The sequence below is a fragment of the Mauremys reevesii genome, linkage group 10, assembly GCF_016161935.1.
Source record: "Mauremys reevesii isolate NIE-2019 linkage group 10, ASM1616193v1, whole genome shotgun sequence".
Classification (NCBI taxonomy): Eukaryota; Metazoa; Chordata; order Testudines; family Geoemydidae; genus Mauremys; species Mauremys reevesii.
Genome location: NC_052632.1, coordinates 3675254 through 3703127, shown reverse-complemented (window position 1 = coordinate 3703127; position 27874 = coordinate 3675254). Strand labels below are relative to the sequence as shown.

The 27874-nt window shown below is 46.8% G+C and overlaps 1 protein-coding gene across 1 annotated transcript; it reads left to right on the top strand.

Moving 5' to 3' along the window:
• Positions 1-33: 33 nt before the first annotated feature.
• On the top strand, positions 34-27874 carry NOX5 (NADPH oxidase 5). Its single transcript, XM_039492211.1, has 17 exons — positions 34-72; positions 4938-5061; positions 5541-5691; positions 7770-7980; positions 10417-10651; positions 12343-12496; positions 14196-14371; positions 15498-15680; positions 16862-16994; positions 17997-18142; positions 19603-19764; positions 21529-21573; positions 23390-23514; positions 24363-24447; positions 25926-26025; positions 26863-27029; positions 27581-27874. Exons 2-17 carry the CDS (start codon positions 4942-4944, stop codon positions 27710-27712), a joined length of 2325 nt encoding a protein of 774 aa, XP_039348145.1. The 5' UTR covers positions 34-72; positions 4938-4941; the 3' UTR covers positions 27713-27874.

The window sequence follows — 27874 nt, the reverse complement described above, 5'->3', positions numbered from 1 at the left end:
AAGAATGGAACTCAAGACCGTGACACTGGGAAAAGGAAGAGACTCTGGACACAGACACCTCAGATGTTTCAGGTAATGTGCGTTCTCTGTGGCAGGAGCGTTGTAGTCTGAAACATTCAGTCATGCTTTTGGTTGTTTTAGGGAAGTTCAGCATTTTGAACATTTTATAGAATAAAGAGAGCATAGAGGCTCCAAGTGCAAAGTATACTTCCAGCACAGAGAGCTTTGAATATACTTGCATGGTCTCAGCTTTCTTTATAAACTGTTAAAAGTAAGCTGAAGAATTTCAGAAAAGTGCTGCCTTCACTCTGGGGAAAATGCTGACAGTTCAGGTATATCATCTACAAATAACCCAACTGGCAAATCAAAATTTATTTTAGACAGTTAGGACCTAATTCTGATCTCACAGGAGTGTGAATTAGAAGTAACTCAATTGCACTTAATGGAATTAACTGGTGTAAAACCAATCTGAGTCAGCTTGTGGCCAGATAGTTGTATGCTAATAAAAGTTTGCAAAGTGCTCTGAGATCTCTGATTGAAGAGTTCTGAGACCTTCTTGTGCTGTAGTTGATTAGCACTGAAGGGCAAGCTAAGGTTTCATGGATCCTTTCCCTCAGAGTCTCCCTGTACCTTTCTGTAACACTTGTAAGATGAGTACTACCATGATATTTAAATAATGAGATAAATTGTGCCCAGAACCTCATAAAAAAACTAACTGTGCACAGCAAACTTGGTGTACTACAAGGTTTCTGGGACTCTGGACCCATGGAACTGCTAAGGTCTAAAAAAAGTTGTTTCAGTGTTCATAGAATCATAGAAGATTAGGATTGGAAGAGTCCTCAGGAGATCATCTAGTCCAACCCCCTGTTCAAAGCAGGATTAACACCAACTAAATCATCCCAGCCAGAGCTTTGTCAAGCCGGACTTTAAAAACCTCTAAAGATGGAGATTCCACCACCTCCCTAGGTAAGCCATTCCAGTGCTTCACCACCTTCCTAGTGAAATAGTTTTTCCTAATATCCAACCTAGACCTCCCCCACTGCAACTTGAGACCATTGCTCCTTGTTCTGTCATCTGCCACCACTGAGAACATCCTAACTCCATCCTCTTTGGAACCCCACTTCGGGTAGTTGAAGGCTGCTATCAAATCACCCCTCACTCTTTTCTTCTGAAGACTAAACAAGCCCAGTTCCCTCCGCCTCTCCTCGTAAGTCATGTGCCACAGCCTCCTGATAATTTTCATTGCCCTCTGCTGGACTCTTCAATTTGTCCACATCCTTCCTGTAGTCGGGGGCCCAAAACTGGATGCAATACTCCAGATGTGGCCTCACCAGTGCTGAAGAGAGGGAATAATCACTTCCCTCGATCTGCTGGCAATGTTCCTATTAATGCAGCCCAATATGCCGTTAGCCTTGGCAACAAGGGCACACTGTTGACTCATATCCAGCTTCTCATCCACTGTAATCCCCAGGTCTTTTTTTTTTCAGAACTGCTGCTTAGCCAGTTGGTCCCCAGCCTGTAGTGGTGCATGGGATTCTTCCTTCCCAAGTGCAGGACTCTGCACTTGTCCTTGTTGAACCTCATCAGATTTCTTTTGTCCCAATCCTCCAATTTGTCTAGGTCACTTGGAACCCTATCCCTACCCTCCAGCGTATCTACCTCTACCCCCAGCTTAGTGTCATCTGCGAATTTGCTGAGGATGCAATCCATCCCATCATCCGGATCATTAATAAAGATGTTGAACAAAACCAGCCCCAGAAACGACCCCTGGGGCACTCCGCTTGATACCGGCTGCCAACTAGACATCGAGCCATTGATCACTACCTGTTGAGCCCGACAATCTAGCCAGCTTTCTAGCCACCTTACGGTCCATTCATCCGATCCATACTATTTTAACTTGCTGGCAAGAATACTGTGGGAGATAGTATCAAAAGCTTTGCTAAAATCAAGATAGATCACGTCCAGTGCTTTCCCCATATCCACAGAGCCAGTTATCTCATCATAGAAGGCAATCAGGCTGGTCAGGTATGACTTGCCTTTGGTGAGTCCATGTTGACTGTTCCTGATCACCTTCCTCTCCTCCAAGTGCTTCAAAATGGATTCCTTGAGGACCCGCTCCATGACTTTTTCCAGGGACTGAGGTGAGGCTGACCGGTCTGTAGTTCCCCAGGTTCTCCTTCTTCCCTTTTTTAAATATGGGCACTATATTTGCTTTTTTCCAATCATCCGGGACCTCCCCTGATTGCCACAAGTTTTCAAAGATAATGGCCAATGGCTCTGCAATCACATCAGCCAACTCCCTCAGCACCCTCGGATGCATTAGGTCTGGACCCATGAACTTGTGCATGTCCAGCTTCTCTAAATAGTCCTTAACCTGTTCTTTCACCACTGAGGGCTGCTCACCTCCTCCCCATACTGTGTTGCCCAGGACAGCAGTGTGGGAGCTGACCTTGTCTGTTGCTATGTTTGCATTTGGCCTGGAGTCTTCCTTTATTGCACAAACCGTAGTGTGTCAGTTTGCCAACTTACTGAGTTTTTAAATAGCTAAGTAAACAGAGGGAGCCTTCCAAATGAGATTTGCTGCCTCCACGCCAGTGATGAAGTGAAACTATACCCCTTGCTGCGTGAGCTGCACTTTACTTTCTAAACTAACTGGCTTATCACACATGGACCTGAAGTGCCTATTACATCAGTTCATAGTAAAGTGCAAGTGGTTTACTATCTGGCTTCTGGTTCTGACATTCCCATGGCAACTTCCCCCCAATTTAGTCACAGTTTACTGCCTCACAAGTAGGATTTGTTCAAAAACTGAATAAAGGTTGCAGCATGAAAAAGACACTTCCCCATGTGTTCCTGATGGCTAGTAAATAAGGACTGAAACACAGTGTGAGGACGAGCTCTTTACTGAGTTTGGCAGGGTGCAGTTTTCAAGGTTAGACAGTTTAATAGAGCCAGCAATGTAAAATAAAGGAAATTAAAAGAATAACATAAACAGCTGTGGTCAGCTACATTTTAAGTACAATGAGGCAACAGAATAACTAGGCTACAATTTAACATATGATAGAATAAGTGGACCTGAGTCAGGAAACGTGTGAAATCATAAATTAAAAGACTTTATAGACAGTTTTATAATATAGTATATAAAAACTATGTAGCTGTGTCAAATATTTTATACCTAGTTTGTGTGTGTGTCTCTCACACGCATATAAACTGGATATAAAAATACCTGATATATTATTGGAAGATCTTCTCAGGAGGAATGTAAAATTCTGACGATGCTCCCTATTTGGCTGACTCCTGCAGGTGTAAGAATGGGATCTGGAAGGGTTTTAGTTTAATAAAACATGACACATGGGCTGATTTACAATATTGAAATGACTTGTTGACTGCTCTCTCTTTCCAGTTTTTATGGACCATTGGTCTAACCTACTATGGTCATTCTTATGTTCTTATGATAAGTAAAGCTGGTAATGCAGCCTGGTAGTTAAGGTTGCTTGATACCTTCCCATTATAAAACCCTGTTTTCAGTTACTTGTAACTTTACCAAATGTTAACCATTTGGGCTGAAATTTTGCATGCCAGGTCTCTGCCTCGGTCTGATTTTTTTTTTTAAAGTTTCAGCAAAAATGGTTCTGCCATTTCTGAGAACAAGATTAGGGAAAAATATTTTGCCCAGGTTAAAAAAATTCCTATAGTAGTTTTATTGACCACCTTTAGCATCCCTGGGTTTTGTGATAGGGGCCTGAAATTTGGCCTGTTCTGGAGATGTGCATTTTTGCTGTTCCCTTGAAAAAGTGCCAAATCTGGCTAAGTTACTAGCTTTTGACAAGTTTCAGTTTGCACATGCACAGTAGAGACATGTTAGAGTTTGGCAGCTAAATTCTTCGAAGATTCCATCTATACTGAGCTTGCTCCAGCCCATGGCTGCAGGGGCTGAGCAGGGTTTTGCCTGCAATTGCTGCTCCTGACTGCTCTGGTTCTGGGCACAGGAACTGAGAGCAGGGCGATGGTCTCTACTGTACTCCCCAGGTTCCCTGTGCTGGCACTCAAGCAGTGTGGAGGAGAACACAGCTTGACTCAAATGCAGAAGATAAAAGAGGCAAATGGAATGCAGGGCATAGCAGAGGGAGTAGTGGACAAAGACCATGGGATGGTGGGGAGAGACTGGGACTTGGAAGGAGAAGAAACTGGGTCTGGACACAGGGGAGACTGGCACTGGCTGGACAGCGGTACCTGCTGTTTTAACAGAGGCCTGGGGGAAACACCAATGATAATTCCCAAAGCATTATCAAACCAAAACAGTTCCCTTACTGCTATGTGTCTGATCCAATGCACTAAATGCCCTAATAACAACCATGTGGGTGAAACCAGACAATCATCCTCTCACAGATAAATGATACAAGAGAAAAACACCCAGGGGAAAACACCTTTCAGAAAACAGTCACTCCATATCTGACCTCTCGGGCCTCGTCCTCAAAGGAAAGCTGCACAATACCTTCAAAAGATGCGCCTGGGAACTTGAATTTATAATGTTGCTAGACACTAAAAATCATGGACTGAACAGAGACCCTGGATTTATGGCTTATTACAACAATCTGTAACCTACTAACCCCACTTCTTTGTCCTATGACTGGAGAGTTGTTAACAGACCATTTCACCTTGAATGGGCTCTTTTAATAAGTGTTAAATACTTACACTAAAGAATCTGTTCCACCTTGTATTTAGCTGTGACCCGCTGAGTACATTTCCCAGAGCTGAGGAAGGGCTCTGTGTAAGCTTGAAAGCTCGTCTCACTCACCAGCAGAAGCTGGTCCAATACAAGATACGACCTCAGCCACCTTGTCTCTCTAATGTGCCTAATAAGGCATTTCTAAATCTGAGCAATTAACATGAAGTCAAAATGACAGTGTTTAACGGTGCCTTTTTGGATTTCCTAGCACAATGAATATAGACGATGACACCCAATGGCTGGAGTGGGTAACGAAGCAGTTTGAAAGCATCGCTGGGGAAGATAAAGAAATTGACTTGGAAGAATTCAAAACCGCTCTGAAAGTGAAAGAGGCAAGTTCTTTGGGGCTTGGGGGGAGTTTGGCTGATGATCTGCCGTGTTTCTGTTCAGTAGCCAGATGTGAGCTCAGACTGTAGAGTATTATTAGACTTCACCCATTTGTCAGTAGTTAGTGCAGAACAGCACTGGCAGATTAAAATGGGTCTCTGGTCTGTTGTTATCCTGTCTTAATTAGAAAAGTGAAGCTTCAAAATAGAATGGAGGGGCTAATGCCGAAGGGTTACAAAGAGCTTTGATTGTCACAGCACTCGTATATTGTTAGCGGTGATGGAAATCACAAGTGAAAGACAAGGGCTAAATCTTTAAGTCTTAGTCTTTTTGTCTGACTAGTTTTTTGTAAGGTTGCTAATCACCATGATATTCAGCCCTTACTAAGCCAAAATTTCCATTGATGTTAATGGAAGAGTTCTGGCTTGGGTCTACAAGGAGTACCCCTCAAATGTTGTTGAAATATTTGTTCTCCTTTCTGTAGTCCTTCTTCGCTGAGAGGTTCTTTGCATTGTTTGATTCTGACGGGAGTGGAACCATTAGTTTAGATGAGTTACTCAAAGCCTTGAACCTTCTCATACATGGAGACGAAACAGACAAGCTAAGATTCCTCTTCCAAGTTTACGATGTGGATGGTAAGATTCTGAAGAATTTACTTACCCCCACTTGTCATTTGGATATCAATGCTGCTGTCTTCCTGAGCATGAGAGTGCGTCCGCCTTCTTAAAGATGGGTGGGGGAACATGCCATTAGCATGTATTTATACGAATCAGACCTCTCAGCTGAAGCCATTGTCTAATATTCTGTAGTGCCAGCCTTGTTCTCTTCCAGCACAACATAGACTTCTCTTCCTGAATTAAATCAATCTGGCTGAGAAGTATCGGGAATGGATACTACTAAACCATCTATCAAGCTTAACTTTGCAATCCGTGACACTTCAATCTTCCCCCATCTGTGATGAAGATCTCAAAAATACCCTCAAAAGGCAGCAATTAAACTAGCTCCAATTGTACGTCCTATGTCGGTATGTTCTTACCCTAGAGAGGAGCCAAGCCGTTAGGGCAAGATTCACAAGGGGGACTTACACACCTCACTGCTGCGTTAGGCACCTAAGTCCAAACGTTAGATCATCAGAGCTGCTGCCTAAGTCCCTCTGTTTCCATTTGTAAAGGTCCCTCGGTACCTCCGTCTCTGTCATGGGGCACACACGCAGCCACCTCAGTCCTGACACCGCCAAGCAGCTCAGCACCTCACTCGCACCTCAGCCCCGAACTAGGCCTTCCTTCATCTATCTCACTTGTAGGGCCTGATTGGGTTGGTGTGCTCAGAGACCACCTTAGAGCACTTCTAATGGATCGGAGCCCACACAGAATACAGCTGGGGCAGGTGGGTCCCCCCACCCCCCTTTTACCCCATTGCCCAGTGGCTGCAGCACTCACCAGGATGTGGGAGACCCAGATTCGAATCCTCACTCTGCTAGAGGTAGAGCAGGGATTTGAACCCAGATCTGCCACCTCCCAGCTAAGTACTCTCACCACTGGACTATGGGGTGACTCCCTCCCAATCTGTCTTGTTGGAGCTGCTCCACTCAGTATAAATAATTAAATATTAATTGGGCCAGAGAGAGAGGGTCTGCCTACGCCGCAATCAGAGGTGCGACTGTGGCATGCGTAGCCATTCCCATCAATAGCAGTGAAGCCGCGGTTGCACAGGCTGTACAAGTCCATGCAGGACTCTGGATGTGTATTCAGGTGGCTAGCCCATGCTGCCAGAGCACCAATATTGTTGTTATTGGCGCAAGCTATGTGAAAGCTAGCTTGGGGATGTCTACACACGCTGCCGTCACACCTCTGATTTCGGTACACACAGAAAGAGATTCATTAACTGACTGATTGCACCAATGTCTATTTTAATTATTTCTACACAGTATTTAAACATACTCAGTGAAGAACAAGTACAGTCAAAGACAATAAAAAGTATTTTGTTAACAAAAAGTATTTGTTTGCAAATATTATTCATAGTGAATGGTTTGATCAAAACCACAGGGGCAGGTTTGAAGCTAGGGATCTGACTCCAAAACATACTTGCCGCAACTTGAAATTTGCGAAGAGGTTTAGTTTTGAGGGTCATGCTTTTTTGTTTGGTCTAATATTGAAATTCTGGTACATGTGAAATGTTGGTTTATCTACAGGCTAGGAAAAGTGAAAACATCAGCAAAATAAACATCCCAGTTCTGCCCTGTCAGTATTTTCTGCTCTGACCTAATTGATCTTAAAGGATTGGCCACAAAACTAAGAACCAAATCACTTTCCAAGCTAATTTGTCTTTACATTTTGCAGCCAGTTAAACATGTCTATATAGATTTCATAATGGTGAACACTGGAATTCACCAACATCAAGACTGGAATTCACACTCTCAAAATAGTTGTTTCACGTAGATCACTCACTACTTAATCTAAATTAAACCAATTTTTTTCCTAATCTATCAACAATTAGCCAACCTTACCCTCGGGGCACAATTTCCTAATGAAAATCCTGAGTTCAAGGAAGGAAGCCTGTTTCTGTATCCAAGGGGAAGATAAAACTAAAAACACCCAGGGTTTTCATAAACTGGTTCACTAGCTGTTGTATATCCTTCTGTTGTCTCAGTAACACAGGAGCAAACATGTTATTACTTTAATCTGTGTCGGATGTAAATTCTTGCTCACCGTAGGCAGTGGTTCCATTGACCCGGATGAACTGCGCACAGTCCTGAAATCATGTCTGAAGGAGAGCGCAATATCCTTGCCAGAGGAGAAACTGGACGACCTCACACTGGCTCTTTTTGAGTCAGCCGACAAAGACAACAGTGGCTCCATCACTTTTGAGGAACTCAGGGAGGAACTCGAACGCTTTCCAGAGGTCATGGAGAACTTAACCATAAGGTATTTTATCCCTAGTATAATAGCTTTGACAGGCCCCTCTGGGTTCCTAACCAGCGCTGTATATTAGAACTGCGTTTTCCTTGTTAGCACCTTGCTCTTCCCTGATTTCACAGGCTCCTTCAATGTCATTATTTATGCTCACAGCGGCCTAGCTGCGGATGGGTGCTTTTTATTTTTTCCCTTTGCGATTAAGAGTCCCTCTTCCATGAATCTACCAAACCCTTCCCCGTCGGGAGAGCATGAGGCCTGGGATCCCGTCCAAGGCCTGGGGGTGATTTTTGAGAAACAGAGCACTTAAAGGAAGCTGAATCCCTTCTGTCCACAGCAGGGCTGCTTGAACATTCGCAGGGCAAGACGCTGTCCATGCTGTACTCCAGCTACACAGACTTGGTCTGCTTGAGTCTACTGCTGGCAGCTGCCATCTAGCTGGGAGCTGGCATGTTTTTGTGACACTCGCTTACAGATGCCCAGTGTGAGAAACTGGACAGCACTTTCTGTGCTGTTTCAGTGCTGGACTAACAATCAGAACAGGGCAATGATGTTTAAAAATGAAGGGCCTAAGATCCTGCGCATCTCCTGCGAGGTGCTGTGAGCATCCCCTGATGAAATGAAGAGTGCAATAACACCTCAGAAATGCTGCTTGTCGTGTGCTTTGAAATGCTCTGCCTGGAGACGAAGAGGCCAGGAGAGAGTCTTGCCATGTGAACCATCAGAATGTGAAAGGGAGCAAAATAGTGTAGTGTTCTAGACATCACAACGGACTCTCCTCCTAATCTGTACAATTAAAGGCCCACCGAGAGCCGAGGGTAGCAGTATCTTTCAGGATAGTGCCCCTCTATCAATGGATTCTTCAGTGGAGATGCCTTCAGAATGTGAGGAGCCCCATGGGATACCTCTCACTCTTATTTCCATAAGGCGAATCTCCTGCTTCCACCTAATCAGCATTAAGTGAGGGACGTTGGCCCTTCTCCGGCATTGTGGAATGATGTAGGCACATCATCTCCACCTATTTGGTTTCCTCCTGTTAGTGGCTTACAACTGCCTTTCCACTTTCTGTGCTTCAAGAAGTTGGGACTTCAGGGTGCCTCCAGCTGTCCATTTATTGTAGGCTCCCACTTCCCACTTTTGTGACCATGACAGCCCATGGGAAGGAGGGTTTATGTTCCAGTAACTTTATCCAAATCCTCCTCCACCAATCCTGATTCATCTAGGAGCCAGTGGTGCACTGCATGAGCAGAGCAGCCCAGGGGACATTCCAGTCGGTAAACCAAGAGCTCAGGCCAAATGCACCCAGAGTTTATACTGCTTTTATTGCTCTCAGTCCATCCAGAGGGTCCCAGAGGTATGATATCCTCAAGGTGGTGCAAAGTGGCTGCAGTCTGTTCCCTGCAGCCCGGAGGAAGACCAGCACCAACATGTGAGGGCATGGAGTCATCATCATCATCATCTTGGCAAATCCCAAAGGGACATGGCCTTCTTGCAAATTCATGCCACCCGGATCGATCTCTGGCAAGATGTTTAAGGTGGTCTGATTGTATATTTGGTTTCTCTCCAGCACTGGCAATCTTTTTGCACCACTGAAGCTTTTGGTGCCCTCATGGTCACTGGCCGTGTAGCAGCATTCCTTGGTACATACACATCTGGAATTCGTTTGTCTTCCATTCTAATAATATGTCCATACCAGCCAAGCCGCTGAAACCGCTGATGGAGGCGGTTGCTGGGTTTGTCTTTGAATATCCCTGTTGCTGAGCTTGTCCTGCCATTTGACATGGAGCAGGAGACAACGAGAATTGAACACGTCAATCCGGTGACCTTCAGCCCTCCTCTGCGCCCATGTTTCGCGTCCATACAGCAGAGTTGATGTAACTGGGCTTCCATAGATCTGCAGCTTTGTAGCAAACGTGATGTCACGACTTCCCCACAAAGGCTGCTGAAGAGCCCCAAACATGGCAGCCGCTGCTGATATACAAGCGTCCACATCTTACAAGCCTCCTCCAGCCCCGTCTGGGACACTGCCCATGTATTTGACAGCTGCCCCCTGCTCGATGACCCATCCGGATGGGTTAATATCCAGCTGGTTGTAAGCTGGAGCTGGAGGCTGTTTGATGGTATGGCCAGGGACGTAGTTTTATATGGATTATATGGAGGTGTCGAGTCTGGGGGCAGGGAGGCTGGTTGGGAAAGGAGCTTGTCACAGGCAGAGGTATGTGCTGATTCAGGGGCCTGCACCGGCAGGAATGCTGTCTGCAGTCGAAACCCAAAGGAGAGCATCCTACAGCTGTTACCACTGGCACCCCTGCGAGTTCCCCTTGGAGAGTGGGTGCAGGGCCACCACCTCCCCCACCTTTCCCAGTGCTCTTCTCACAGCTGCAGAGCGTTGGAGCTGGTTGCTTCGTAACAAACCTCTTCCCTTCGTGTTCCCTCCCTTTCCAACAGTGCCGCGAACTGGCTAAAGCCCCCGGCAGTCGAACAGAAGAGCCACACGCCGCGCTACTTAACCCCAGCCTACTGGCACAACAACAGGAGCAAGCTGCTCTCCATGGGCGGCTACCTGTGCCTGAATACCCTGCTCTTCACCTGGGCTGCTCTGCGGCACGCGCCTCTCGGGGGCTGGGTCATGGTGGCGAAAGGCTGCGGGCAATGTCTGAACTTCAACTGCACGTTCCTTGGGGTGAGTCCTGCGCCTCTCCTGGCAGATGGGGACAGTCACACCTCCCTCCCGGTGCTGTGGGAGGGTTCGTGAATCAGGGGTCACAAGGGGCTGAGGGTAGTGCTTGCGTGGCAGGCGCTCTAGAAGAGTGAAGCTTGGAATCGGAGAAATGTGGGGCTGGAAGGGACCTGGAGAGGTCATTGGGTCCAGCCCTCTGCGCTGAGGCAGGACCAAGCAGATCATCCCTGACAGGGGTTTGTCCAACTTGTTCTTAGAAACCTCCAGTGACGGGGATTCCACAACCTCCCTTGGGACCCTGGTCCAGAGCTTAACTACCTTTATGGTTAGAAAGTTTTTCCTAATATCTAACCTAAATCTTCCTTGCTGCAGATTAAGCCCATTACTTCTTGTCCTACCTTCAGTGGCCATGGAGAACAATTGATCACTGTGCTCTTTATAACAGCCCTTAACGTATTTGCAGACTGTTCTCAGATCTCCCTTCAGACTTCTTTTCTCAAGCCTAAACATGCCCAGTTTTGTTAACCTTTCCTCACAGTTCAAGTTTTCTAAACTGTTGATCATTTTGGTTGCTTTCCTCTGGACTCTCTCCAATTTGTCCACATCCTTCCTTGTATGTGGTGCCCCGAGGTGGATGCAGAACTCCGGCTGAGGCCTCACAAGGGCTGAGTAGAGAAGGGACAATTACCTCCCGTGTCTTACATATGACACTCTTGTAAATACATCCCAGAATGATATTAGTCTTTTTTGCAACTGCATCACATTGTTGACTCTCATTCAATCTGTGATCCACGCCAACCCCCAGACTCTTTCCAGCAGTACTATCATCTGGCCAGTTATTCCCTTCCACCCCACCTGGAGACAGGATTTCTAAGGGAGAGAGGATTCTTGCTGTAATGCTTGCTTTTTCTATGGGGGCATGCAGCAGTTTTGCTTTGCTTATGTTCAAAAGGGCAAATGTTGGCAATCATTAAGACAAGTACTTTGCCTTTGTCTTTATTGAATTTCATCGTGTTGATTTCAGACCAATTCTCCAATTTGTCAAGGTTGTTTTGAATTCTAATCCTGCCCTCCAAAGAGCTTGAAACCCCTCCCAACTTGGTGTCACCCACAAATTGTATAAGCCTAATCTCTACTCCATTATCCAAGTTATTAATTAAATAAGGAAATGGAACGTGTGGTTGTGTCACTCGCTGGGGAATATTTCCGAGATTCAGACCATTGAAGTTAAAAATAAAAAGTTAAAGAATAGCAAACAGGAAGAAGGATATGAGCTCTGCGAGAGCAAGTAAAACCAGGACTGGCCTTGCCCCAGAGCAGCCAGCACACAGACATCCCTCCAGTCTTCTTTAGCTTTTACTCAAAGGTAAAGGGGGGTAGGATGGCCCCATGAGAAGAGCACTGGGCTGGGACTCAGGAGAGTTGTGTTCAAGTCCTGACTGTGACGCTGGGCCAGTCTTTTTACATCTCTGGGCCTTGGTTTGCCCTTCTGTCCTGTCAGGATGATGTTACTCACTCACCTTAGCAAAGGGCTTTGAAGTAAGTGTGTTGGGTGGAGTTAGGGGCTATGGTACACGGAGGTCAGACCAGATGACCTGATGGTCCCTTCTGGCCTTAAACTCAGTGGCTCTGTGTCCTGATGGAAAGGGCGGTAACAGCGAGGCGTGACTATCACTGTCGTCTGGTTTTCAAAGGTGCTCATGCTGCGCCGTTGCCTGACGTGGTTGCGAGCTACCTGGGTTGCGAAAGTTTTCCCACTAGACCAAAACGTCATCTTCCACCAGCTCGTGGGGTATGTGGTGGGGGCTCTCACAGCAGTTCACACCGGAGCACATGTGGGGAACTTTGGTGAGTAGTAAATCCTCTGCTTGCCCATACCCTCATGCAATAATTGCCATGATTCTTTTATTTGCATTATGCTTTGCTCATGCAACTATTCTTCTAACGTACCCTGCAAATCTTGAGTGATCTAAAGAGGAAAACCCATCAGTTATTAAAATGGAAAATGCCAACCCCTCTAACTATAAAGAACATCAGCTACTAAAAAAACAAGGATTGAAATCTACATTAAATACAGACTTGATAAAGCAGCATTTCCTAAAGAATGGGGTTCACCCTCTGGGAAGGGGGAACAGGCATGTGAAGGACCAGCCAGCAGGGTGCAGACAAACCTCTTCATTGTTCTCCAAGGTCTGAACTTTTATTTAACGAAAAAGTTGGTCCCTACGTGTTATGGTTGCAAAGAAACCGTTCAAAACATGACCTCGGATAACCAATGTAGCCTTGTTCTACCTGAATTAAAGAGATCCTGAGACAATAGCTCTGATACAGGGAACTGCCCTGAGTGTAACTGATGTAGCGACATCTGCCTGAGTCTGCAGAGAGCCTAAAACAATAGCTCTGAGGTGTGATTTGCCCCAGTCATTTTGGATATCAATAATAAAGCTTCTTTAAATGTCAGCCTCTTTAACTATTTAGCTGCACCTCAAAGGGTGTAAGAAAAGAAAGGAAGAATTGTAAAGCTTGCTCCAACAGGTCCTAAAGTAGAGGGGGGTTCTAAGGACTATCTGGGGGAGGGCATGGGGGGCATAGGAGATGTATACATTTAACAAGAGCAGGCCTTTAATTAGATATGGTGAGACTGAAGGGACAAAATTGATTCTATATTCCTAAAGGGAGGGTTCAGCTTTCAAAAGTTTGGGGAGCAATGGATTTAAGGCAGATGTCGCTTGTAAGATCAGCTCAGCATTTTACTTTCACTCTTCCCATTGCTGCTAATTGTGTAAGGTTTCAACTAAGGTAGAAGTGTATGTGAGACAGGAAGGGATTGAAGCTGTACGTAATCCACTGGTTCATTGTGCGCTGTCCCCCTCTAGTGGCTTCCCCCCGATATGAGGTTAAGAGCTTTCTACTGTTACCAGCTAATGGAGTTTCTCTGTAACTCAAGGTTTTGGGTTCAGTCCCTGCTGACAACCCATGTTTGGAGTGAGTTGTGGAATATGATCCTGCTTTAGGACAAATCAGTCAGAAATCCCAACTTCAACTTCCTCTGATTTATAAGGGCACCCCTGAGGCACTTTGTGGGAGGGTGGGGTGTAGTTTGGGTTTTTTTTGCATAAATAATATTTTTGATTAATAAATACAAAGAAAGGAGACCTGATTGCAACTGGAACGCTGGCTCCAAGACAAAGAAAACAGGTTTAGTGCCATGGGCTCCCAGGCCCACAACCCAGTGAGGGGAAGGATTGCTTTGTATTCCATTGCCCTCGAAGCTTTTTTGGTCAAAGATGGGTTAATATTACTCTATGGGAGACCTTGGTACAGGGGCCCCTTGTTGTTGTCATCATTATGTACCTCTGAGTTACCCTGCATCCGAGGTGTGCGTGGCATTTTACAAACAAATGAACAGATCAGGGACCGCAGCTCTGAGGAGTTCATGGCCACATTGGGACGCCCAGTATCCCCTTGTTGATCCCGTACTTCTTGTGGAAAGCGCTAATCCCCGTGGCCGCTGCTGCTCCGCAGCCCCATGTTTCTCTGTGTTTAGTCAGGCTGACTCAGACCCGGGATCGCCCCGCGCTTTGGGAATATCTGTTCACCACTCGGCCAGGGATTGGCTGGATTCACGGGAGCGCCTCCATCACTGGGATTGCACTGCAGCTCCTCATCTGCATGATGCTAGTGTGCTCCAGCACCTTTGTCCGGAAGAGCGGCCATTTTGAGGTACTCCCCAGCTACATCCTGCAAGTGGGGTTTGGTTTTGCTTGTTCCCCCTTCGTTACAGCGCAGTCATACATGCTCCAGTGTCTCCCATTCTGCATCCCTTTTCTGCAGGGTCATTTTCATGCATTTCTTTCCACAGCGATTCCAGTTGCAGCACGATGAGAACGTGTTAGTCCCTCTCCATGTGGCACTGAGTAAACTGGTAGCTGATCTTAGAGGGTCATTTAACTGAATCCCATGCAGCCAAACTCCTATGTAGAAAGACAGCAGGAAAAACCTGCTCACAAGGGCAGGGGGTGGGTGGGGAACAAAGCACTTTAATGGGTTAAGAAATAAAACCCAGCAATTCAGACAAACTCAGGTAATTACATCCCTCGCAAGGCCAAGTTAAGAACTCTCATCCCACTGCACGGGGGCAGTTAGTGCAGGAATTGGCTCCTTGTCTGCAAAGCCGCCCAACGCAGATGGGCGTTCAGTGCTTTAGGGGCTTACAAGGGCTTTGCTTTACTCTGTGTCTGGCACCAACTTCCTGTGCACAACCACCAGATCTTCACAGAGCCCCGCTCAGACCCTCCGTCTGGAAGCACGGCCCCCAGGACCACCGAGGTAGTGTGCCCTCTCTTCCATGGGGGCCTGTGTGATAACATGGTCCCTAGGCTTATTTGCCTCTTCAGGTGAAATGGAGGAATGTTGAGACTTGCAACAGGGCCTCAGTTACTCCTCTCAGTTACACCTGTATAAATCCAGGGGCCTCTCGGGGCAGGTTCTGACCTCCGTTACTCTTGTGTTGGCCAGGAATGGCAACGCTGAAGTCCCAGGAGGTTCCACATTGACACTAGTGTAACTGAGAGCTACATCTGGCCCCCTACTGCTAAGAACGACTGGTTTCTCATTCCTGTCCACGGCCGTGGTTGGCTGGGCTGGGAAGCCGAGCTGGAGCTTACTGTACCTGGTGCCTAGAAATACCAATGAAAAGAAATGATGGAAAACTAGTGACACTTTACCTGAACTACAGCCACAACTGGGCTGCATCTTTTGCCACCACTGCCCTCATTAGTCTCTCTTACTATTCATCACCGATGACAGGCCAGTATCCCCAGTGATCTGTTGTTATTGTGACCTGCAGGTCTTCTACTGGACTCATCTGTCCTACATCTCCATCTGGGCGTTGTTAGTCCTCCATGGGCCTAATTTTTGGAAATGGTTTGTGGTTCCTGGATTTCTGTTCGTGGTGGAGAAGACAATTGGCATTGCTGTGTCACGCATGGGGGGGCTGTACATTGTGGAAATCAACCTCCTGCCATCGAAGGTTTGTTCCCAAAGTGATCCAAGGACGCCCACTTACGAGAATGCGTTTTAAAAATACCGCTGGGGCTGGGGTGAGATGTGAAATAAAGAATTGGAAATCGAGCTTATTGGGGGTCTATTCCTAGCTCTGCCGCTGACTTGCTGCATGACCTTGGGGAAGTCGCTTCACCCCTCGTTGCCTCACTTTCCTATTCCCTAAAATGGGGATAAAAATCCTCGTCCCACTTCACGGGAGCGCTTTTGGCATTTGTAAAGTGCTTTGTGCTTCTGGTGAAAAGCACTGTGTAATAACAACTATTTATATGTGACCCAGGGGAAAAGTGAGACAAAAGGGGCATTAAGAAGACAAACTCAGATGATTGTCTACTGTGTATTATGGCAGCATTCCAGAGACTCATGGAAATTAGAAATGGCAAAGCTCAAATAGGGAGGCGGCGTAGTAAAGCACCAGCATGGGACTCAGGAGATTTGGGTTCAATTCCTGTCTCTATTCACCAGACATTGGGCCAGTTTCTGTGCCTCAGTTTCTCCTCTGTAACATGTGGATACTGGTCCTCTTGTAAAGTGATTTGAGATCTGCTGGTAAGAGCGAGGGGTTATTATTATTTCAGCTGGTGCAAGGGTGGTCCTTATGTTATATAGCCCAGAGCATTCATTAATCTATTTTAATTGTTTAAAGAGTCTAAGGACCCTTCTTTTGGGTCACGGCTCACAAGCCAATGTGAAAAGCACAACAAATGGCACAAAATCATGCTTTAGCATTTGGCCAGTCAAGACGTTCTCTTGAGCTGCATCCTGACTGGTCTGATGAAGAAACGATCTGTATGGTGCAATCCTCTGTCTGCATTAATAGGACCTTTTCAGCAAAGATTGACACAAAGGCCAGTGCCTGGGAACCCGTTCCCAGAGGCCTCTCCAGGGAAGCAGGCTTGGAGCAGATATAGGTCACACCTCTGCAGTTGAGAGGGCCTGGCTGTGCCAACAGAGAGGTAGCTAGATATCTGCATGCTGTAAAATATGCCCACAGGTATTTGCATGCTCAGAACTGCAGGCACAAAATTGGAGGCTGTTGTGCTTTGGAGAAGCTATGTCAGTGGAAAAGGCTTAGAATAACGTACAGTCTGCAGCGTTTTCCTGTGTGCAGAGAGATTCTCGCCCTCTCGGCTTTTCATTTCAATCAAGGTGACTCATCTTGTGATTAAGAGGCCACAGTTTTTCCACTACAAGCCTGGAGACTATGTTTACCTGAATATCCCAGCGATTGCGAAGTACGAGTGGCATCCTTTCACCATTAGCAGCGCTCCTGAACAACAAGGTATGTGGTTATACTGGACACCAGAACTGCGTCATTTTGCTGTTTAATCGGAATGGTTACTTACAAAAAGGCTAGAATGATAAAATAGCAGATAGAGACCATTTGGTATGGTGCAGCGAGATTTTGCAGCAAATGGGCTACATTTGAAGCAGCTGATTCAATATCCAAGAATCATGTAATTAGGCGCTCTAGCTGTGGCATGCCGTGAAGCAGGTGTGTTGGGTTTGTTTTTTTTTAAATCACATGAGAAAGGAAGCTCTTTGCCAGCCTAGTGTCTGGTTTCCCTGTGCTGAGCTGGGACTTGTATTCCACCTCATCATCTTCGCCCAGCAGACGCGAGCTCCACACTTCTGGAAGGAGAAGCAGACGGGCATAACTTCACAGCAGCTGCCTCCGACCTCTGCTTCCCCTGTTCCCTGCTAAAAGGGAACATTTCCACCTGCCCTGCAGCTCGGCCCTTCCCCCTTGTGTGGAATCATGGGAAATGTGGCTTCTCTGAGCAAAATCAAGGGCAAAAAAACTGTCTCCTCCAAATCACGTATTTCCCTGCAATTAGAGAAACACTGATGTGTATTCCGTTCTCAGAAAGGGGCTGACTATCTTAGGGATAACATGTGTCATCTGATGTACGGATCCTGCGACTGCAGCTGATATACTGGATGACTGACCTAATTGAAATGGCCAGAGCATTTATTTGGTTAGCTTTCCTTAGCAGCCTTGTTACTCCCTCTGGTGTTTCTGAAAGCTTGGAATTCAGACTTAATTTAAATGCTGGGCCAAAATCTGTTCTCCAGGAAGTCCAGGGTAACTGCACTGGACTTCATAGAAATTCCTTTAGATTTTCACTGGTGTAACCGAGACATTAACTTGGCCTGTTGATTTAAAAATATATCACTCTGCTTCTTGCCTGGAGAAAGTTTCAGTCCAGCTGTATGATTCTCACATCAGAATATTTATACAAGGCTCTTTCTTATTTCACCATCGTCTGCCTTCATTTCACAGATACCATCTGGCTGCATATAAGATCACGAGGACAATGGACCAACAGACTCTATGAATATTTCAGGTGGCCTGAACCACTCAGCAGCCAGGAGCCTAAACGGCTAATGAGAAATCTAAGAAAGCAGAGGTACCACAAATGGACCCAGGTTTGTCATGGACGGGGATTATTTTTATGAACCACTTTTTGTAGTTTAAAATAGGAGTGCCCTTTAGTTTGCTTTTCTGTGAAATGTGGTAGGGTACCACAGTGCTTGCTGCTGCTGCCTCTAGGCAGTGCCAGTTGGGGATGGTGATATTGGCATTGGCATGGGTGAGGGGCCCTGCCTGTATTTATCCTGGCACATTGCCCTGTGTGGAGGCTGTTCGTTTCTTCCTGTTGAGGACACCCAAAAAAATAAGAATATTCTGTTGCTACAAGGAACCCCAAAGCCCGTTGCTTGTGGAATCAGAAATGTCTGGATTTCTCAGGCTGATGTCCTAGTATCAGACATACAGAGGGCTCTGCTAGCTCATTAAAACACGCCCCAGAGTTCAGTATCGGATGCTTCACCTGGGACAGTCACCTCTACGTTTCGGATTGGAATTGTGTGTCTTCCTGTAGAGTTATTCCTACTTCCTGTTTCTCAAACAGCATGTGTGCTGTAGGTCCGATCTGGGCTTCTGGGTACATATAAGAAGTGTGCAGCAGAGGGGAGAGGGCTGTAACGCATTTCCGGGCTGAGGTTGGAGTCCCCCACACTGCTCTCTCATGGGGATTTTCTATCTATTCTTTATGGGTTTGCTGATTTTCCCTAATCTAAAATAAAAGCCATCAAGATGGAAAGTGAATTACATGGTCGTGGTGACTGGAAAGCAGCAGAGTGGTACTGAAACCTGAAACAAACAGACCAGGCCATTATCTGAAAGGCCTAATAATAATCCCTTGCTCATATACAGTGCTTCTTCATCAGCAGATATCGCAGTGCATTACAAAGGAGGGCAGTACCATTCTCCCCATTTTACAGAAGGGGAAACAGAGGCCCAGTGGGATGAAGTGACTTGCCCAAGATCAACCAGCAGGCCAGTGGCAGAGCTGGGCACAGAGCCCAGGTCTCCAGCATCCCAGTCCAGTGCTCTAGCCATTAGGAAACACTCCCTCTAGAAAAAATAAGATCGACCGCAGGCTGGTGCAAATCTGCAGAACTCCACTGACTTGAATGGAGCTACACCAGTTTACACGAGCTAGGGATCTGGTTCTATATCTCACTGCTGTCCGATCCTCATGACATTCTGCTGCCCACGTGGCATCAGATTTGTGCATGTAAGAAAAGCAGGAAGATCTGTGTCCTGGACGTTGTCTCCTGTAATATGGGCAGTGAGAAAGGAGGTAAGAATGCCCAACAGTTTCATGTCTAGTTACAGTTGATGAAATAGTTGGGCATTCTTACCTCCTTTCTCACTGCCACGTGACCCAACACATTTTTTAACCCTCGTTCGAGTTGTTTTCTGCCATGCGGCCTAAGCAGCGAAGCCCTGGATGGATCAAATAGCTCCTGCAATAAAGAGAAGAAAGTTTCATCTCTCTCAGTGCCATGGCTCACAGTGTTTTCTTTGAATTTGGCTCTAGGAACATCTCTTCCGCTCCTCTGATTCGGAGGCGTCAGTAGCCACCAGTAAGGATGAAACAATTGAACTGACGTCTTACAAAGCCACCAGGTACCCTGGCTGTGAACCTGCTGACCTCACCGTCACCAGAAGGGATGAAGAAGGGAGCCTGCACGCCAGAGAAGTAAAGGCCGTTCATTTGTTGGCTAGACAACTTACCATTGATTACATGCTTCCGGGGCTACTGGGTTCAGGTGGCTCTGGATCAGCCCCCTCTGGGCTGGGTCTGGATGGCATGAATGAGCCCTTCTAGGATAGGCGCAGATGAGCAAGAGGAGAGGACCGTGTAAATGCTGGCCATTGGGGGCCTGCATTCAGGAATCAATAGGACTGGTCAAAATATTTCCATCAAATATATATATATTTTTTATCGAAAGTTTTTTTTTTTTTAACTTAATTTTTTTTTTGCTAAAAGTATCTGTTTTGGTTGAAAAATTTTATTTTTCATTGAAAAACTGGATATCCAAAAAATCCAGTGTCTTTGGTTTTTAGCCACAAAAAGTAAAACGGTTGATGTGGAATTGCCGCCTGGAGGGTCACAGTTTGGGTGTCTCATATCCCCGTTCTCCACTCTGGGCTGGGTTCCATAGCCAGACGACAGCTACCCTGCACTGTCATGCATGTGGTGGCTCAGCAAGAGGGGAAACCATGGTGCATCCTGGGTGATGTAGTCCAAGTTGTACTGAGTGATGGATAAGGCTCCAATCCTGCAACCCTACACATGTTTAATTTTAAGCATGTGACTATTCCCATTGACTTCAGTGCGACTATTTATGTGTTTACTGTTAAAACACATACATAAGTGTGAGCCCAAATCCTGATAATCTCTGATGGGTAGACACATACAATTCCCATTGACATTCACCTTTTGTCCTTTGTCGAGATAATACACAGGCAGACGCTGGATGATATTTGTGCTTTTTATCAGTGTTTGCGACTGTGGCTTAATAATGAATTTCTTATTGTGAATTTTAGACAAGATTCCTCTACAAAGCTGAAATGTGTAGTAATACAGTAGTCACTAGTGGACCAGTTTAGACAGACAAGGAATAGAAAGGAAGTCATTTTAAAATCAGCGAAGAGTCACACGCTCTCTTTTTAACGGGGGGGAAAAAAGCAAAATTAGATATAAATCATACTAATGTTAGGAAGTTGGAGAGTCACGTTTACTGGCTTTTATCATCTGATATGAAAAGCTCTCAGGATATTGATTCTGCCACAGCTGAAGGAGCAGTCATTACAGATAAAGAATTTATATGCACCATTTTTAATGAGTTTCTCTCCCTGTTGCTCTTGAACTATTATCTTTTCTCTCTGTTAGCAGAGATCTTCCTACCATTGTCAATCTGATCAAAATTCTTGTACATCTCTTATTCCCTCCCATGCCCTACGAACGCATGATTTGTGGGAATTTGAATAATTACATTTCTGAATCAACCTTTGATTCAATTACAATCTGGATAATTTACACAGACATCTTGGGTGAGATTTAATGCCTTTGAAAATCTTCCCCCTAAACTTATGGGCCTTCCCATTTTGGATAATGATAATTTTTATTAACGTGGACTGTAAATGGAAAACCTTTATTTTATGTTGCCCCTCTCTGGAGAATGGGTATATGGCCACCTACCTTGAAAGTGACTCTTGCAGCGCTAAAATAATACTGTGTTTGACTTATTCCTGGTGCAATGAGTAGGTCAGGAATGATATAGCCCAAATGAATGTCTCCACCAATCTGGAAAAACTGGAAAGAAGGAGATAAGTATTACCGGGAGATCTCTGGGTGCATCAGAGTACAGGTGACTTTAATACTCAAGAAGACGGAATACATTCTGAGGACAATGTCATCTGCTTGACTATTGGTAACATGGTTTTCTTTACGTAATAGGTTTCTGCCAAGCTGAGTGAGAATCACAGAGTTTGTAATATCAAGGTAAGAGTCTCCTTTGCGTGGCTGGTTAAGGCGTCTCCCCTGCAGCTGGCTCTGGGCAAACAGACCCCAGAGCCAGTTGCAGGATCATTGATTCATAGACTTGAAGATCAGAAGGGACCATCGTGATCATCTAGTCTGGTCTCCTGCACATTGCAGGCCAAAGATCCTCACCCACCTACTCCTGCTGTAGACCCCTAACCTCTGGCTGAGTTACTGAAGTCCTCAGATCATGGTTTAAAGACTTCAAGTTACAGAGAATCCACCATTTACACTAGTTTAAACCTACAAGTGACCCATGACCCAAGGTTAAACCCCCCGCAGGGCTCTGCCAATCTGACCTGGGAGAAAATTCCTTCCCGACCTCAAATATGGTGATCAGTTAGACCCTGAGCACATGGGCAAGACCCAGCAGCCAGCCAGGGCAGTAGGACTCTGGCCTGTCAATCCTTTCTCTTGTAAGTAGTCCTTACGTGCGCAAGCAGTGCCACTCTGGGCTAAAGTAAATCTTACTCTCTCAGGTTCCCCTCCTTGTTCACCTGACTATGGGCCCCACCATTCCTAGACATTGCGGTGCCCTACGCAGCCCTCCTGTGGGTGGGAGGCTGTGCCCAAGGTTGGTTGGGGGCAGGAGCAGGCTTGGGGGGGTAGGGAGGAAATCGCCCCCCAGCATGAGCTGGTGGCACGGAGCAGGCTGGGGCCGGGACGCTCCACTTCCCGACCCCGACCCCTGCTGCAGTCCTCAGGGGAAGTGGTGGAGTGGGGGTGGGGCTGGGGCAGAGCGGGGGCGGGGGCTTTGGGGAAGAGGCGGGCTGGGGCAGAGCAGGGGCAGGGGCAGCTTTGCTGGCTGGCTGAGTCAGGCTGGCCGCTGGAGCAGCATGCAGCTGCATAGGGCACCAGGAAATTTGGGGCAATTTGGTGCCCCAAATTTTCTGGTGCTCTTCACAGCTGCATAGTTTGCATATGGGTAAGGACGGCCCTGGTGTGGGGTGTGACTGGCTGGTGCCAGAGCACTTTCCCGGCCCTGCGTCTACACCAAACAGAGAAAGCGCAGCTGTTTCTGGCTGAAAAGCCAACCTAACAATTGCTTTGCAATGTTTGAGTTGATTGTTTTCTCCCTGAATTTTTGGGCAGGTGGAGAACCCCCCCAAAAGCTTCTTGTGTCCATCTTTTCTGCCAGCGATGCTGAGCTGAAGTGCTGTTAAATCTCACAGTTACAGCTCTGTTAGCTCATGTTGTGTGGCCAGACTGGACGCTGCCTAAACCGCCGGGCTGGAAATAAGAGAAATAATTAAAATGATTGAAACATTTTTTCAGAAAAAAATCCCAGGCCAGATCCCCAGCGGGTGTAAAACAGCAAAGCTCCACTGGAGCCCATGGAGTTACAGTGATGGACATAGGCTGAGAACTGAGCTCCCCGACTTGCCTACCACAGTGGGCAGGATTTTCAGAAGGGCTTAGCACCCACATCAACGCCAGACTTTCAAATCAATCTCCGCTCTCAGCTAGGCCCTCAAAGAAATGACCACATTTCTGAGGCCATGATGGGTGCTGAGCATTTGCCTTGTGGGTCGTAGAGTCATCTACTTCCATTAAAGGCAGAGAAGCTCCATGAAGATGCTGATCTTCAATCCTGAATCCCCTATTGAGCTCAGGGGGTGTTTTGGCTGTGCAAAAAATGCAGGGTGAGACCCTAGGCTGCTCTCCATTCCCCTGCCAATGCAGGGTTATTTTAGATTAAAAAATAATAAGCGTCTCTGTGAAACTGAAGCAAATGTATCTTGTGTGTCTCCAAACTGCAGCCTTTCTTCTCTCTTAGTGCTATATTGACGGCCCCTATGGGACACCTACGCGAAGGATCTTCGCCTCGGAACATGCTGTGCTGGTAGGCGCTGGAATCGGCATTACTCCCTTTGCCTCTATCTTGCAGAGCATCATGTACAGGTTGGCATTGTACCTTTTTAAGGCTTTGTAAGTAGAATTAATACTAACCCACGGAGGCGGAATTTTTCTTCCATTGCCAAATAAAAGCCACACAGTGATTTCAAGATTCATGCTACGTGTGAGTTCAGGGTCAGTTCTTTCCTAGCTGATCTAGACCTCATCGCCGTATTAGCTGGACACTATTCCTGGTTCTCCCACTGGACACCTCTGCCTCGGTGCCTCAGTTTCCCCATCTGTAAAATGAGGATAATGATCTGATGTCCTTTGGAAAGCGCTTTGAGATCTGTGGGCGAACAATGCTATGTAAGAGCTAGCTATTGTTAGCTGAGGGGTTCACGATCATTGAATGGATTTTAACCTCACAAGGGCCCTGCTGAGGTAGGCAACTGCTATTATCTCCATTGTACAGATGGGAACTGAGGCCCAGCATAGATCAGGTGACTCACCTGAGGTCAGACACGAAGGTTGTGGCTGAGCCAGTCCAGTGATCTCGCCACAAGATCGTCCTTTCCCCCTGACATTAAGGACTTTGTCCTTAGGGGTGGGTGAAAAGATGTTCCTAAAACCAAATTCGTCCTTCCAAACGGACAGACACTCCACTGGAGATCGACACCCGAACAGAAAGTTTGCAAAGAAGCTGGATCAGGATTTTCTAGAGCTGGTCAGAAAGGTGAACACTAGAAAAAAATGGTTGAAATTTAGAATTTTGGAAAAATGTGGCCCAGCTCTAATGACTTTCTAAGGAGAGTTTTCACTCCTGAGAGCGGGGGGTAGGGAGTGAGGAGGGTGCCAAAGAGTTGACGTGACAGTGCTTGTTACCACATGTGGGTTGTGTTGCATTCTTCTAGGTATCGCATGAGAAAACAAAACAATCCCCGCTGTGGCTATTCATGGTGTGAGAGCCTCAAGGATGATGAAATGAAGCTTAGGAAGGTGAGCTCCTACTTATAGGGATAACTCAAAGCTTCCCATCGACGACCTGACTGCTGGTAGAAAATATCTGATGGAAATCCTGTGAGCTGCTCTGTGCAGTGGGCTCCTCGGCAGAGCAACTTCCCGGATCAGGGCCCCACGTTGTGTTGTCCGAGGATCTGCTGGCTTACCAACGTCTAACTACCGCACCAACTTTTGAAATGCAATAAAAGCTACGTTTTGGTGCAGAAACTGTATCTCAGGGCTTGTCTACACTAGAAGCGCTGCATTGGTGCAGCTGCACTGACATAGCTGCGCTGCTGTAGCAGGTCTGGTAAGGATGCTCTAGGCCGATGGGAGAGAGCTCTCTTGTCGGTATAATAAATCCACCTCCACGAGAGATGGTAGCTATGTCATAGTGCTGTCCATATTAGCGCTTAGGTCGGTGCAACTTACGTTGCTGGGGGCGGGGGGTGGCTTATTCACACCTCTGAGTGATGTAAGTTTATACCAAAGTTAGTGGTAGGTAGACCTGGCCTCAGGCTGAGACTTATAATGCGCCATTTAAGTCAAGAGGGGCTAATGTACCTTTGGAAGCGCTGCAGTTGATTATAATAGGGATGGCAACAGATTCATAATGAAACCATTGGCACCTATGTCGTAACTGTAACAATAATGTAAGAGGTATAAACCATCCAATCATTTATAGGTCTTTGAGTTCTTCAATGCACCTCTGCCAAGAGGTCTCCAGACCCTTGTCCTGCACTCAGATACACCCTTACTAAATAATAAATGCCCAAACACCACTCCGCTAGAGCTATGTTCACAGCATACAGACAGAGGCATTAGATAGAAACATAAAATACTCTTTCTGGAAGGTTACAGTGTAACGCAACTTTATTTCTTAGAATCCAGAACAGAGAGAGACAAAGCAGGCTGCTCCCTAAGGCAGCGAGGACAGTTTACCCCACCTTGCTCTAGGCTGGTTGTTTGCAGACTGACTGCTGCTCCCAGATTGCATGCCTCCCTATAGACCTCTCCTGCCTGCAAGCAGTAGCAGGGAAACCCCTGAAAATTAAAAGGGACAGTTTACAATTTTAACACAGGTTTGAATACCCCACTCCCCCAGGCAATGGGTCTGACCTCACCTGGCGCAAGCTGGCAGAGCCCCAGTAGAGTAAGTGAAGCTCCATTGATTTGCTCAGGCTGAACTGGCCCAATCTGTGGGACTCTGCTCCTTCGCCAGATCCCATGGTGCTGAACATGGTATAAAGGCCCAGGCAGAGACACAATTAGAACCTGGCTCTGTCTCAAGCCTGTCCGTCCCTTGTCTATTGTGACTGAGCGCCGCTGGGGACTGGGGCCTTGTCGCTTTGCCAGTCTGCAAAGAGGGGGCTGCTGGGGCTCTAAAAGGCACAAGCACCAACAAGTCGACTGATTCGTAGTTTGGTATGAAACCGTGCGGCTCACTATCACCCAAGCAAAAACTGTGCTTTCAGGTTGACTTCATCTGGATCAACCGAGACCAGAAGTCCTTTGAGTGGTTTGTCAGCCTGCTCACCAAGCTGGAAATGGACCAGGCTGATGAGGAACCGGAAGGTAAGTGGAAGCCAGGTGGCGCTAGTGAATCCCTCCCTCACCCATTCCCGTGGGCATGTATGAATACTATTGACCTCAGCCTCCGTGACACATGCCCCGCAGCAGAGTGCAAGTGTCTTTAGTAACACAGTAGAATGTTGCATTGTCCTGATTGTCTTGTGATAGGCCCATCTGCAAATACAGGAAAAGAGGCAGCTGGAGGGGATTTATGAGCTGCAACCATTGTGTCCCAATCCTGGCTCCATCAAAGCTCACTGAGGCTACGTTCCACAGGCTCTCGGCGGGTCCTTACCAGGGAGGCACTCCTGGGCCAGACTTAAATGTGGCCCAGGTACCCTTGGTCTGACTGCTGCCACCACACTCCTTGCCCTGCTTGGACTGGCCTGCTCCTGGCAGGAGAACTCTGTGCGAATGGTTGGGTGGGAAGCCTCAGCTGCCTTGGGCACTGGCACTAAATAATCCTGCTTTGCTACTTGGTGCTACAGCTGCTGCTGCTCTTCTGATAACGTGTCCCGACCACATACAGTCTGACTTCCAGAGGCAGCACCTTCTCTCCACGAGCAACACGAGGAAGACACAGTTGGGGGTCTGTGAATTGGTGGGAGACTCTCCTACCTGGAGGAGGGGGCTTAGAACATCAGGCTGGTGTCGAGACCAAAAGAGAGTCTGTCTGGTTGAAGTGACATGTTGTTCCACCTATTTCCCCAGGGACAGGTGTTCTCCTAGCTGAGGTTTTGGTGGCAATGTGTTTTGAGCCTGCCTCGGTCAGTAATTCTGCATTAACAAGCTGAACTCCAGATGCTCAGCTGTCACTTTGCTTTTCCCTTTAATGTACAGGCCGTTTTCTAGAGATGCACATGTACATGACTTCAGCTCTTAGTAAGAACGATATGAAGGCTATTGGTCTGCAGATGGCTTTAGATCTGCTGGCTCAGAAGGAAAAGAAAGACTCTATCACAGGACTCAGGACCAGAACCCAACCAGGCCGCCCTGACTGGAGTAAGGTAACGATCCTTGAAGCCCAATTAACAAACTGCTTCTGCGTGCACCCACCACAAGCACCCTGAGCAGGGTAATGCTGGAGTAACTCCAGAGTAGTCAGTGAGGTGTGTGTATTTACAATGGTGCCAGTGTGGTCAGTCTGGGACTCCTGGCCCAATCTCTGCCTCCTCAACCAGGCAGGTTCCTGTTAGTCAACGGGAGCTTTGCTTGAGCACGGAGCTGAAAACGATGCCTGAGGAGTCAGGGTTTCTGGTGGCTCTTGAAGTGGGAACTCTATGGGACTTCTTTGATGGCAGCTTCAAGTTTCATGTCTACTGTTTAAGACGATGTTACATCATCATCTTATCCATGCCCAGGAAACAAGCCACCCTCTCTAGCAATTGTTAACGGCCACCCATGAAAGGAACCTCCCTAGGTGGTGCTTTGTGCCACCTGCTTAGTTTTGTGGTGGAAGAGATCTAGTGAACCAAGGGCACGTTAATGGTGTTCACACGAGGTGCTAAAACAGACCTCACCTTGTTCTTTTCTTCTCTCTGCCTTCGTTTTGTGTCAGGTGTTCCACAAGATGGCAGAGGAAAATAAAGGGAAAGTCCAAGTCTTCTTCTGCGGGTCTCCAGCTCTTGCCAAGGTGGTCAAGGCTCACTGTGAACACTTCAACTTCAGATTTTTCAAAGAAAATTTTTAATAATCTCTTTCTGTCCATCGCTGCCTTTCTCCATAGCCTGGAGAGAGGTGTTTAGAATCCTCCTCCTGCAGGTGATTTATGGTGTAGTCTAGGTGTTTGCTTCTGTAATGGCTGGCGCATGCCTCATACTTACCTTCCTCTCGGATTGTATGTGGGGAAATG

Bases quoted from the DNA above. Each gene is read 5' to 3' on its own strand.
- NOX5 (XM_039492211.1), top strand. From the start codon at position 4,942: ATGAATATAGACGATGACACCCAATGGCTGGAGTGGGTAACGAAGCAG. The intron at 23,515-24,362 runs GTTGGCATTGTA...GCATTCTTCTAG, and splicing joins TTGCAGAGCATCATGTACAG to GTATCGCATGAGAAAACAAA. The intron at 26,026-26,862 runs GTAAGTGGAAGC...TTTAATGTACAG, and splicing joins GGCTGATGAGGAACCGGAAG to GCCGTTTTCTAGAGATGCAC.